At 40.0% G+C, this 14891-nt stretch overlaps 2 protein-coding genes across 2 annotated transcripts in view; both read right to left on the bottom strand.

Moving 5' to 3' along the window:
• The window catches only part of LOC307222181 (uncharacterized protein), a 214140-nt gene that overhangs the window by 159720 nt on the left and 39529 nt on the right, over positions 1–14891 (bottom strand). The gene's annotated exons all lie outside the window — the stretch shown is intronic.
• The window catches only part of LZIC (leucine zipper and CTNNBIP1 domain containing), a 37745-nt gene continuing 26887 nt past the window's right edge, over positions 4034–14891 (bottom strand). Inside the window, exon 7 of the mRNA XM_079987335.1 lies at positions 4034–4119. Coding sequence (XP_079843461.1) covers positions 4043–4119 — 77 coding nt within the window. The 3' untranslated portion in view covers positions 4034–4042. The remainder of the gene's footprint in view (positions 4120–14891) is intronic.

Raw genomic sequence — 14891 nt, forward strand, 5'->3', positions numbered from 1 at the left:
CCAACCCTGTGGTACATCATTTAATTCAGCTACAAAATGTCACAACTATCATGCTGGATCTCCTGGGAGTGCTCAGCGGGGGCCATAATATGGTAAAGGCTGACAAGTTCATTTTCCACAGGAAAATAAATGGTTTACAGCTGCCTTGAACAAAATGCTGTCAGGAGAACATGTTACAATGCTACAGTTCTGTGGGCACACCAACAGCATTTGGCACAGAAGCAAGTGACCAGGTATTGAACTCACTCTTTTCAAATTTATACATTTCACTAATTTTACAATCATTTTAACATTTCAAAGTTTGACTTCCTTCCCCCTCTTTCTGCGGTTCTTTAAATTTATTTTTTAATATCTTCTGCATATTCAAATTCATTTAATTTGATCATTTAATTATCTACTTTAAATATATACTTTTACAAAACTGCAGGTTATTACAATAATCCTGCCAATGTTTTTATCTGTTTGCAATTTATCTGTAAATATTCAATAAACCATTTCCATTCTTTTATAAAAAGTTTGTTATCTTGATTTCTTATTTTTTCGGTAAGTCACTCTTCCTTGGGAAGCATGAGGCAAACAGGCTCATTTGACAACAACAAGAAATCAAGCCTTTAGTATCGTCGGCCCAGTCCTGTGAAACACTCTGCTAATAGAGATTCAGTGAGCACCTTCTGTGCAAACTTTTAAACCTGCTGAAAACTTTTGCAGGCCTATGCAGGAAACTAAGAGTACATCCCCCACAATGGTTCATTGAGGTTTGTTTTTTAATTCTTTTTTGCTTTTAACTTATTTTTAACTTTTTATTACAGTGGACCCTCCAGATACAAACTTAATTTGTCCTGGGGGTCCGTACTTACCCCAAAAAGTCTGTATCCGGAGGTGTTGTTTCTGCGGCACGACAAAACCCAGAAGTATACATTTCCGGGTTTGCCGTGTTCGTAACTCGAAATTACGTTACCGGAGGTACCATTGTATTTGGTTTTATGTTTTTATATTGTTGCAAGCTGCTGGGATATATCTTTATGAGACAGCAGCATATAAATATATTCACAAATAAACTTTTACAATTAATTAGCAGCAACATTCAGCCTGATTGCTAGCTTAATCACCAATATGAATGTCTAACTTAGCTATATTAAGATATCACACACAGATGACAGTTTATCCATGCAGCCTTTCAATTCCTCCAAACTACACAGAATGGATCGTAGTTTATAAGAAGAAAAAGAAGTTAAGAATAGACCAAGAGCTAACATTACCTGCTTGCCTAGTAATCTCAGGCTATGAGAATGTTTAATCAAAAACAGCCAAGGAAGGAGAAATCAAAGATGCAATCTGCGCTTAGGGAAAAGCATGCAGGGCTCCACCTACAAGAAACCATACAAGGAGAATGAAATGTAGTATCCCTATTTGATTGGGTGCATTGTAATTTCTATATCATCTGTTTAAACAAAATAAAAAAGTGATACTATGTTCTGGCAATCTGCGCACAAACAGTTTAACCAAAAGCACACTAGTTTCCTGTTTGGCAACTGCAGTGTATGTTGCTGCTCTTAGGCAATTCATTTTTATCTGAAATAAGTCATAATCTTTCAAGAGGACCCAGCTGTCCTTTCAAAGGGCAATAAATGCCCATTAAAAGCAAGATCAGGATATTAGGGAGCAGGCTCTAACAAATTCATCTACTGTGACTCTAGACCTATCAACAGATAAGCATGGGAAGTTCTCCAAAGGCTTCAAAATTAGCCAGATCTTGAAGGAAACATTCCTCCTCAGAGATGGAGCAAGTTATAGCAAGATGGCACATGTCACTGCACCTTCCTGGCACCATCATGTATTATAATCTTAACTCCTTTGAGGCCAACACACAGTTTCTCATGTGACCTCAGGAACCAGTCTGTTGACTATACGACAGAAGATCTCACTTTGCCCAACAATGGCCCATGAATTTGGGTGGTTGCTTCACAAATATGGAACTCTAAATCGGAGACCTGCCAAAGCCCAAGAACTTTTTAAGGGTCCTGCAATGCCTCTTAATTTAGCTTGTCGGGAAACCTATGGTGGGAAGGGCCAGGTGAAGGAATGTTGGTATAATGTGTTCTAAAGCCACGATATATCCCAACAGACTATAGGCGGAGTTATGGAACAAATCAGACACTCTTGAAATTAAAAGGAAGGTGTTTCTTTCCACCAACAGGTGAAACACATAAATAGCTTTTTAAAAGGGAAAAAATGAGCATTTTGTGATTCATTTTCCAGCAGGTGGCACCACTTACCAGGATCAAGAAACACCAGCCCCATCCCTCAGACAAATTTTGCACAATTCAGCAGGTAACCTTAAGCCAGAGGTGAAGTATCTGTGGCCCTCCGGGTGTTGCTGGACTACAACCCACGTAATCCTTGACCTTTGGCTATGCTACTTAGAGATGCATACAGTAACATCTGGAGGCTGCAGTTTCCCACCCCTGCATTAAGGTGAACAGTACCCTTCCTTTCACTTCCTTCCTAAGGTGGAAGGAATTAAAATAAGAGTAGACTAGAAGTGGGAAAAGGAAAAGGAAACAGAAAAATATATATATACAGTTATGATTATTCAGTTCAGGCTGTGGCTGAATGGCATTTATCTCTGAACTGCCAACACAGCAATCCAATAAGGATGATAGTATAAACCTTGTGCCTCAAAATATACTAGAAAAATGAATGAATGAATCAGACGAAAACTTGACAACATAATTACAAGTCCCTGAATGTTAAAGTCACTGTGGTTTAGATCAGGGGTAGTCAACCTTTTTATACCTACCGCCCACTAATGCATCTTTCTTGATGGTAAAATTTCCTTACCGCCCACCAATGCTCAATGTAAGGAGGATTCAGCTTGTGCCATAGAACCCCCTACAACCCACCCAGAATCCTGAAACGCCCACTAGTGGGCGGTAGGGACCAGGTTGACAACCCCTAGTTTAGATAAAAGACAAACCTTTACTGCTATAGGGGCATTGAAGCAAGGTATGATTGCTACCGTCCAGCAAAACAGCCAAAGCTAGGCAAAAAGATCACATGCAAGGAAGCTAATCATGCTAATCCTCCTCCTCTGGACTCGGCAGCTAAATAGTCAGGTTCCAGTTGAAAACATAAGCCAAACCATGGCTTAGCTCAGTATACAACAGGAGCAAAACAATTGGGGAAGAGCTAAGTGGCCACAATCTCCTCTTTGGGAGCCTGCATGGTTTGGCTTAGTGTGATGTGAGAACCAGGCCACTATCCCCAGGCCACTATCAAGAGATGGTGTTCTGTTCTGCCCACAGTATACATTTTACCTCACTTTCTGATGATGCTCTAGAAGACTCTCTTTGCCGAGTCCTCAGAGGGAAGAAATTCAGCAATCAAGGGGTAGTCACTCTTCTATAGGCTCCTACAGTCCTAACTGATGCATGAACTTAAAAAGGTGGTACTCATCTATTTTAGACACCAACATGGGATACAGGGGTGATTATGGTTATTTGGGATATGTAGAGCTAAGTGGTTTTAAGTAGCCCACTGAAATTGTCCACAAAGACAACATGAAACTTGTACAAATGCTACCATGTTGGCTTTAAGACACATCCAAGCTACATAGGCTTTAAGACACATCCAAGCTGCCCATGGCATCTTCCAATATACAATAAATTGGAATCAAGTTATGCTTGCTGTATAATTTGAAGGCTCAAGGGCAGCCCCTGGCTGCTTCCCCTGCAAAGTTTACTGCCTAAACTCTTTCCTCAGTCCTCCCCCCACCCCCAGCATGAAATAATAATACCATGAACTAATGAATGGAACCACCAAATATATTGATCATTTCAGGACTTAAGAGCCCCATTTCTATGAACAAAATATTCTCAGCCTAAGTATCTCAAGAATGTTGGTTAGCAGGCCTTGAGGGTACGGACAGGTGTGACATTTCACAAAAGGCTGTCACATAGATTCTACACTACTTTCATCATGCATATTGGAGCTCAAAACAAAATATTGGGTTCAGGCTGCTTGTTCAGTTTACCTGGCTCTGTTAAGATGGAGAAAAGCTCTCTGGACTATTCGCCCCGCCTTGGTTATCACAACTTGGAAACTCTGCAAAATGCCACCCTGTGGAAACAAAACAGTGATTTTAATATACAACTTAACACAGATTAAGGTATGCTAAATATTTTGGACTCAATCAAGTGTTGTCTAACAAAAAGCATAAGTTGTCTTCCTTCTAATTTATTTGTACCCCATTTCAATAAGCTTTGTTGTTCAGAAGCAAAATCAAACTTCTCAGATGCTGAAAAAGAAGCTTCTGTCACTAGAAATCAAGAGTTTAATCAAAAGAAGGTAAATTAATTTCTGTGCCACAAGATAGACATGCAGGTGGAATGATCTCCCTCCTCTGCCTTTTCCACTCCCTCCTCTTCCCTTGTGTTTCTTCTTCTTTTTAGCTTGTAAGCCTTATAGAAGTGCCTGTCACTGACTGTTGATAGAAGCTGCTTTGGGAAACAATAATTGTCTGAAAAGCACCAAAAATACTAATATAGCAAGACCATAACCATGCAGATGACCAGGGATTGTGGGGACAGTTGATGTGATTGATTTAAAACATAGTAGTAAGAACAGTAGGGACGCAGGTGGCGCTATGGGTTAAAGCCTCAGCGCCTAGGACTTGCCGATCGAAAGGTCGGCGGTTCGAATCCCTGCGGCGGGGTGCGCTCCCGCTGCTCGGTCCCAGCGCCTGCCAACCTAGCAGTTCGAAAGCACCTCCAGGTGCAAGTAGATAAATAGGGACCGCTTACCAGCGGGAAGGTAAACGGCGTTTCCGTGTGCGGCTCTGGCTCGCCAGAGCAGCGATGTCACGCTGGCCACGTGACCCGGAAGTGTCTCCGGACAGCGCTGGCCCCTGGCCTCTTAAGTGAGATGGGCGCACAACCCCAGAGTCTGTCAAGACTGGCCCATACGGGCAGGGGTACCTTTACCTTTACCTTTAGTAAGAACAGTAGAGGTGGTGGTAAACTTGTGTCTGGATTGCTCAATTTCATACTGCTTGGGTGGGGTGGGGGTGCTCACATGATGGAATGTTACAAACAAACAAACAAACAAACATCCCCACAGAGAAAAGTGATATATCAGAAAGAATCCTAAGACAGAACTGCTTATTCCAAGCAAACTTGCTTTGTAGGTGTAGGGATTCAGTTTCTTTTTCTTTTTTGTAGGAATGACTACTCTATCAAATGAGCTGTCATCTGTAGCCTGAAGCAGTATAACCCAGATACAAGTTTAGCAACATGGGTGAGAAGTACAATAAATACTTCTAACATGGGTGAGAAGTACAATAAATTTAATTCAGTCATCGACTATAGAACTACATGGTACAATTTGATTTCAAAATCCATGGCTGGGGTTGATGTCAGTTGGTTTCAAACTTTTTCCTCAATGACTTGCCTGCCTAGAAACCCCTGTGTCCTGCCACAGAACCGTTGTGTATTCTATAGCAGCCTAGGCCACCCTTGTATTTAAGAACTAGCCTCATAACCATAGACGACGACCAGGAACTGCACACAGGCAAGTGCATTAAATTCTATGCAGACAGGTGAACAGGATGGCAGAGGAACCAGCACAGAAACCAAACAGGCTGCTGGAGGAAAGTCCCCTCTTCCACACCCGGTACAGAAATGCAGCTCATAATCCCTCCTCTGCCAGCCCCCAATAGACTAGTGATTCTTTTTCTTTTCTTCTCTTTTTTGCATGCTATTAACTTGTGGGGGCTTATTTACAAGACTATTACAAAGGGGCAGTTCACATAAGTCTCTGCCCAAGCCTATTAGTTCACGCAGGGCAACAATGAGACCAAAGTGTACACTGTAAACCACACCCAACCCTTCCCTATAGCTGTGCATTTCAGAAAATATCAGTAGCAGGAGGGCAAGCTGTCATTCAGGGAAGCTTGTCTGCAATTAGTGATTACAGAGGAACCTAATAAATGTCTGAGGACCCTCAAGGTTCCTTGAACACCAGTTGAAAAAATTGTTGATTTAAGGAACACACACACACATTTCAATCAGAGGTCAGAGTCTGGTAATCCCAAGTGTCAGCTTATTTCTACTATCCTACAAAGCATCTGGAAGAGATGCCAAACTAATCCCCAGAATGTCACCATCAGGAGGGGACACTACAGCTGAGATTCCTGCAAACCCTCCTCTGCACTGCAACACACTAGGAAGGGCTAGAAGCACATTAAAAAGAAAAGTCAGAAGTATCATCTTGTCTCTGAAAGAGAAAATTCCCCGAGGAGAGAAAGAGCTATTTTAAAATCTTTTAACAATTTTTTTCACTAATTACTTCCTGCTATCTTTGCTTTCTAAATCTGTAACAGAGCCCTAGGACATCTCTGACAAAAGGGTCATTTACAGGAACCAAGTGATCTTTTGATGTCTACAAAAATGAAACACCCGCTTCACACCCTCAGCAAACGAGCTTCAGAATTATTGAGAAAAGGAGCAGGCTAGAACTACAGAAAACATCCATTCCAGCTGTATCCATTTTATTAACAGACAATAAAAAGGTAAAGGTACCCCTGCCCGTGCGGGCCAGTCTTGACAGACTCTGGGGTTGTGCGCCCATCTCACTTAAGAGGCCAGGGGCCAGCGCTGTCCGGAGACACTTCCGGGTCACGTGGCCAGCGTGACATCGCTGCTCTGGCCAGAGCCAGAGCCAGAGCCGCACACGGAAACGCCGTTTACCTTCCCGCTAGTAAGCGGTCCCTATTTATCTACTTGCACCCGAGGGTGCTTTCGAACTGCTAGGTTGGCAGGCGCTGGGACCGAACGACGGGAGCGCACCCCGCCGCAGGGATTCGAACCGCCGACCTTTCGATCGGCAAGCCCTAGGCGCTAAGGCTTTAACCCACAGCGCCACCTGCGTCAAATACTTTGTTATTATTTCTCACTACTGCAGCAGGATGTTCTCAAAGCATTGCTGTGAACACGAGTATAGATACACCAAAGCACCCTTCTCTAAATTAAAGCCTTCCAGATGTTTTGGACTACAACTCTCATCAGCTCCCAAAAGCACAACTGTCGTAGCTTGGGCTGATAGGAGTTGTAGTCCAAAACAATCCACAGACTCTATGAAAAAAGTAAATATCTCCTTGATACCAGGCGGTATCAGGAAAGGATCTCAGATATAAATTGCAAGCCGAGATCTAACCTAAATGTATCACAACAACAATCCACCAATTAAAGCAACTCATACATAAAACATTAAAAGGCAGATTCCAACACTTCTGACTAAGGACACCTATGAAAACAGTAAAATGTGAGCAACCTCCCCTCTTCACTTTACACAAGTCAACCCAGAGATTGTAATAATGCTGGACACAGTTTCCTGTTTCTTCATATACAGTGGGTTGGATCTGGGTTACATTAATCGCACTTAAGTTTCATTGTTTTAAATGTGACTAAAGGGTGATCCACTTAAGTCTGGATCTAACTCACTGCCTACATGTTCTTGCACCCAACATAAATATATACAGGCGGCAACCATTTTGCACATGTTCAATTGACGCACGACCGCTGACACGTGGGTAATTTTGTACCCGGAAGGGGGCATAACGGGGCAGGCTTATGTGTGCTCTGCCAACACGTGCGAATGCCTGGAACGCAGCCCCCACGCAACCAGGCAGTTGCCTGTATTACAAGTGAGCAACGTGAAGCCCAGAGTTCCAATGAATGCATTCAAAGCCACAAAGAAAGTCAGTGACAGAGCTAAGTGCAGTATCTGATGACCTTGAATCCAAGGACTACACGGCCATGTATAAGGATTTTCATTTCAACTAAAAATCTGAAATGCTCAACTACACATGGACTTTCAAGAAATAGGATCCCCAAATACTCTGTAACAGGATATTTTGGGGGAGATGTGGGGTGTGTATGTGTGGAGATGACTAAGGTCCCAAAAGCAAGCAATGCTTAGCAAGACAGCTGTACGACAGCTGACCCATCACCACCAAGGCCTGCATAGTATTGCTCATTATGCAGTTTATGGAGAGCCACAGTGGTTTCAGGGGGCACGGCCAAATTCCACAGGTATCTCAGCCATGGATTAAATGCCAGCCCATTACCTTTTTGTGGAACCTGCCATTACTTGCAGTCATGTATACAATCAAAAGTATGCTAGGGGACTACCATATCTACCATTATTATCATGAAGGAAGCCACAGTAATCTTCCAAATCATCATTTTCAGCAGAGAAGAAGAAGAAGAAGAGTTTGGATTTGATATCCCGCCTTTCACTCCCTTTAAGGAGTCTCAAAGCGGCTAACATTCTCCTTTCCCTTCCTCCCCCACAACAAACACTCTGTGAGGTGAGTGGGGCTGAGAGACTTCAAAGAAGTGTGACTGGCCCAAGGTCACCCAGCAGCTGCATGTGGAGGAGTGGAGACGCGAACCCGGTTCCCCAGATTACGTGACTACCGCTCTTAACCACTACACCACACTGGCTCAGAGGAGCACCATATACACACAACCAATTCTCACAGCTTCTACACAAGGGCTGCTGAGCTGGCACTCATGGGAGCAAGTAAAGTGATTTAGACTCTTGACACAAGCGCTGGTCAAAGTAAACCTGACTAAGAGTGCATAACTTCACCAAGTCAGAGACCATAGCCTGTTCTACCTCTGGTATTTTAAAGTGACCAATGCATAATTAACTGTCAAGTAATAAACTGACTATACAGAAAAATAAGCACATTAAATGCTTAACATAAAACTTAAACAGTGTTCTGCATCTAAAAGTCGATCCTCACATTCTATCCAGCTCTCTCACTAGCAAGGAGACAAAGAACTTGAGATGGATAACATCCAATGGAACTGGATGTTTTATGGAATAAACAAATGTTATTCTAGAGTAGAGGATTTCCAACCTTTCTACCTTCAGAGAACCCTTTCTACTCCACAAAAGCCTCAGTTTAAAAACTGGCACTAAGCTGTTCCCTTAAATGGACACTGCTATTCTCCAGTTTAATCTCTGCAGCTATGCAGGACACTTTTAATGGTTACAATATGATCCCAACAGGCAAAAGGATGTGGCACCTTCAAGACTTGTTTATTTACAACGAGATCTTCCAACAAACACCAAATAACTGAAATCCAAAAACCCATTCCACACTTCTGATTATTTTGTACTCACTCAACGTGATTCATGGCCTTCAACCGCAGGCAGCTGGAGATTGCATTAATTCACTTCTCCAAAGGGATGTCAGCAACACAGAATTCATAACACTTATCCATTTATAATTGAACAGCAAGATCGAGAAAACTTGATGTCTTGTATTTTTTAGGTTTTTTGGAACACACCAAGCTTCTAAGGGACGCTCAGGCCCCTTGGTATACAATTTCAGCTACATTTGACTTCAAACTGAATTTTCCAATGGTAGTTTCCATCCAAGTGGCTAATAATGTACAACTTTAAGACAAAGCTTTTACAGTCCTTCCCATGAAAATAATAATAATAATAATAATAATAATAATAATAATAAGAAGAAGAAGAAGAAGAAGAAGAAGAAGAAGCTGCAGCAGCAGCAGCAGCTGCAGTCACCTATATATTAATTTCTAAACCCAAATTGGGGGACAATGTTCCTCCCCTGGTCATGATCTTTGAATTTCTATAGCTTCTTTCATGAACAGATTTCAAAACACATTGAGAGCATTAATGAAGTCAAATTCAAGAACTCCCCTAGGTAATGTTGCCTGACCACATGGAGTCAAGTTACAGTAACTGTAAATTATTGTTGAACTTGTTACTCTCTTCTGTCCTTAAGGCATAAGCAACCTATTGCATTTTTTGCAAATATCACCTCGTCAGCAGAGAAAGACAGCTTCTGTTGTACTTCAAGCCAGCCAGCCAACATATCTAGCCTTATTAAAGTCAGTGTTCATTCTAGAGAAAAGCTACAACTTCATTCTGCCTTCAGGCAACTGCAGTATTTGGATACATAAAGCAGAAGTGTGTTTTAAACAACCTCATCAACCTGATGCTCTCACAGATGTTTTTGGACTACAACTCCTACTGGGTGCAGCTGATGGGAGTTGTAATCCAAAACATCTGGAGGGCAACAGGTCAGGAAAAGCTGGCCTAGGCCTTGTTGCACCATACCCTAGAATGGCATGTCAAACAGTTGTGTAATATTTAGGTCTCTCCATAGCTGGATGACAGCCGAACATTTTTGGTAATGCGGGAGGGGGTATCTTGTTACAAATTATGGACAACTACACCTCCTTAAAGAGAAGCCTATTCCATCTTTCAGAAAAACAACAAAAATGGGACAGAATACAATACTGTATTTGTAAACCAAGTTATCCTTAGCCATGAGGCCTATCTTTATATAGTTATATAGTTATATAGTTATATAGTTATGCCTGCTATTTGAAGACCTGCAATCTCCCCAGAAGCTTTATATAATTGGTAACAAAAAACAAAAGAAAAAAGAAAAAAGAAACTGTTATCAGTTTTGTGGATAGTCAACTGTTCCTTTATTTTAAACCCCACTTCATTTTCAAAGGCAGCTTGCCATGTAGCATGGAGGGTTGATGTTAAAGATTCATAAACCCAAAATTGTGTTGGTTATACAGAAAACTAGGGCTGAAAAGCTTGCTTGTGTTGATCCATCCCCAAGGAATGTAAATCTATGGGGAGAGTCAGACTAAAAAAGTGAATCAATAAAAAAATTCAAAAATGTATAGAGCTATTTAGTAAGTCTTATAAACAAAAACTAACATTTACTAGCCCATAAGCTTACTCACATTTATCTGTGTCTCTCTATGCAGTTTGAGTAATGTCTGAAAGGAGCTGGATCCTTGGATATGAAGCAGAGTACAATAATACTTTACAGATAAATAGGCAAATTTTAGCAGAACTCAAAAAGGGCATACTATAAGCTTTGTGACATGTCATAACCCTAATAGTGCTTTTTTTCCTGGGTGTACGCATACCCCTAAACATTTTGTGAATTTTTGTACTTAAAGCACTGGGTTGCCATATTTCAAAAAGTAACAACCAGGACCCCCTAAATGTTTTTGAGCTTTTTTAAGGAAACCCCCAAAATTGTTGAGTTTTTTAAGACAAACCCCATTGTTGAGCTTCTTTTTACAAAAATGTCAAGAAAGAGCATAAAACATATGGCAGCCCTATGTTATAAACATCCAGCGAAGTTGTGTAACTCATTTTGATTTTGTTTATAATACTGTATAGGTAGAGGCAATAAAGCATTTTCTAATGTAACACTTAATTTGTAATTATTTATCTTCATCATGTCTCACATGACATTTCATGCATTAATCATTATTTCTGGGCATGTCAAAGGTTTTCTGAAACACTATTTCATTATGACAGCTTGGAAAACATATGCCACAAATATGTCAACAGTTTCTGTGTTGTCAGCAAGAAAATGAAACAACTGGGAAATGCTTTGGTTGCTTACAACATATGGCAAATTATTAATCAGTGCAAAGCCACTAAAAAAATAAATCAGTAGATAGCTCTTGAAATTGTGTTTCTGGTTACTAAGAAAGGCATAAAACCTGTGGCAGGTTATCATTTGGTATAAATAAAACACGGCAACAGTGCATCTGATCATTTTTGTGAGCGATTTTGTATTTTCCTAATTATCAACATAAGTTGATAATTTTAATGTTTGTCAACTTATTCCTCTGTCTTTCTTAAAACTCTTGTTCAGACCACAGGTAGAAAATATATTTCTATAATGAGTTGAAAAAGGTATTTAAGTATACCTTTACTAAGAAACCAGAGGCCTTCCTTCTGGGCATTGTCGGCCAGAAGGTGTTAAAGAAGGACCGAACATTTTTTATGTATGCAACAACGGCAGCAAGGATACTCATTGCCAAGAGCTGGAAAACTCAAGATCTACCCACACTGGAAGAATGGCAGATGCAGCTGATGGACTATATGCAACTGGCCGAGATGACTGGCAGAATCCGAGACCTGGGAGAAGAGAGGGTTGAAGAAGACTGGAAGAAATTCAAGATTTATCTACAAAAGTATTGTAATTTGATTGAATGCTAAGAAGGATGCTAGATCATAAATAATTGCCTACCACTGAATTAGATTGAACTTGACGATAAGTGAGATTGAGGGAAACATAAATTTGTGGAGAATAGATTAAATTAACTGAATAAAATCTAAGAATATAATCAAGATGATAAATTGCTGGAAAAAATTTACAACGATGTAAGTGGGAGTGGGAGACGCGAGGGAGTCCAAAGAAGTTCTGAAAAATGTGTTATGATCCATGTTATATTGTTTATTATTTTTGCATTTTGTATTTTAAAAAATCTCAATAAATATTTAAAAAAAAAAAATATATTTCTATTTTGTAGGCACCCAGGTTTTACGTACTTGGTAGCCTTCCAAACTAACCACTCTGTACCCCACAAAAATCACTGACTGCAGTATCGTGATACTATTGGGGGGGGGGAGGAATCAACAGGAAGCACAAGACACTTTTAATTTCACACTGGAGGGTCATTAAACTAATTAGCACAAGCTACACATTGTTGTTTCAGGGGTGGTCAGGAAGTCGATGTCACCTCAATCTCCTTTGCTCTCCACAAACTCAGAAGTTTCCACCTTAAACTGCAGACTAATATATCAAAATATTTCCCACCTGCAGTTGTCTGTGTTTAAGTTTTATGGCACTAGGTCATTACACTAACAGTTAAAAGGGAAAAAAGCAAAGAAGGAAATGTCCTCAGCAGGGTGAAGTTTCCTTCCTTTCTAGACAAAGTTAAATATATAAATATGCTATGAAGAAGAACCAATATACCAAAGGTAACAGATAACTTGTTAGCATGGGCATTAAATATATACTTCTTACATCTTCCAATAGAAAGACTTGATCAGTGTTAATCTACTGCCTTAGTATTTTGCAAAAAGAGAAAGTGAAATTGATATAAGGCTGAAGAGTCATATGAGTTACTACTAAGCTCTATGGAGTAGCCTGCAATTAATCATTGTACAAACTTGAATTATGCAGGATTAACATTAATTATGTTAAATACTTATCACACTGGTCTTATTCAGAAGTGTCTGTTCTAGAGAACATTTATCTTGCACACTAACTGACAGAGATTATACAATGTACCCCACGATTAACCCACATGAACAGCTTAGTTACCAAAACTTCATTGTTCATTGGTAATTATAGTTTGAGGATTTCTGGAGACTTATTGCATACAATTAAGACAGGACCTTTTTCAGTGTTCAACCAGAATTTTATACTTTAGCTGCTCTTTAAAAATTTTACTGACAAAAAGAATATGGTTTAAGCATCTTATGCACTGAAGGAAAATGTCCTCTATGAAATGAAAGAGGTTTGTGTTTTAACTGTTGATCTCTCTACCATATGTTACAGCTAATGGCACAAGACAAGTTAAGACTGTACTCTGCTGAACAATGCCTTCTCTATATAAACTCACTTATAAGTCTTCCATTGTTGACAGCACCAGTTATGCTTAAAAGTGCAACAATCATGCTGTTCTGGACAAGGATGTCAGCCACAAGCTACCATGTACAATGTTTCTAACATTGGATGGCAATGTTTCTAACAGCACAACTGTTTATAAATCCATGTTATTCTACAACTTGAGGTAGCTAAAATCTCAATGCACATCTCAGTGGGCTTTTAATGTCCAGGCCTCCTGAGCCACAATTCCCAAACCCAGAAACTGCATTTTTGCCTTGCAGCTCCACCTGTCTGTTCCAAATTCTGAAGTCTCTTCTCCCAACCCAAATCATGTGTGTACTCTTCTTTTTACCTTGCCCCAAAATGCAGGCAACATTGCAAACAAGTTTTCTGCAATCAATGGCTTAGTATTAGCCAACCATTTGAGAATAAATGATCTAATAAACTTGCATGTTAATTAAACTTAAGTTCCTGAGTGAAAGAAACATCCTTTTACAAAGTGAAGAAAAACTACAGAAAAAAGAAATAGTACTATAATACCTGATGCACACATAACTGCAGGCAAATTCTGATTGTGCAAGTAGACCACGTTAGTTCATGCATTCCAATTCTTATTTTAAGGTTGAAATTCTCAAGCAGCACCCTTGAGTTTACCTTCTTGTATTAAAAAAGCAGACAAAAGATAGATTAATCTTAGACCCAAAATAGAGATGATACACAGTGCATTTGTTTTAGACCACTGTCCAATAACCTAATTCAGAACATAAACACATTCTGAAACGCCAAAGGTGTATGTATATCCAGTTTAGGTTGTATCCAGTGTGGGCCAATCAGAGTAGACTCCATTAAGTTAATGATTGTTGCTAACTTAGGTTCATTAAGTTAAGTCTACTCTGAGTGGGAGTTAGTTGGATACAACCCTGTGTATGCAGACAGATTCAATATTTCTCTCAGCTCTTAATATTAATGAAAGGGTATGTTTAAAAATAATCCTGGGGGGAAATATCATTGATACAGAAATACAAGTTCTTGCTTACTTTTATGAAGTACGTTTGTGCAGAAAATGTCACTGTGAATGTAGCAAGGGCAGGGGCAGCATGAGAAGGGGCTTCGCATATTCACATTATATGCAAAGCACTCCTTGAAGAACTTATTGGTTCAATACCCAAGTTAACTAGGATTAGAACTCCTACTTTGCCCATAGACTTCAGCCCCATTCAGGCATGCTGCTCACATGCAAATGCTACGGCATTTGCATGTGAGGAGCCAGCCAGAATAGAGCGCGCATATATATATATATATATATATATATATATATATATATATATATATATAAAATCCCATAGATCACCTACGTCGTTTTTTAAACTAATACAGTATTGATTAAAATTACAAAGGAAGGCTTAAG

This window comes from Podarcis cretensis (genome assembly GCF_951804945.1).
Source record: "Podarcis cretensis genome assembly, chromosome: 8".
NCBI classification, from domain to species: Eukaryota; Metazoa; Chordata; class Lepidosauria; order Squamata; family Lacertidae; genus Podarcis; species Podarcis cretensis.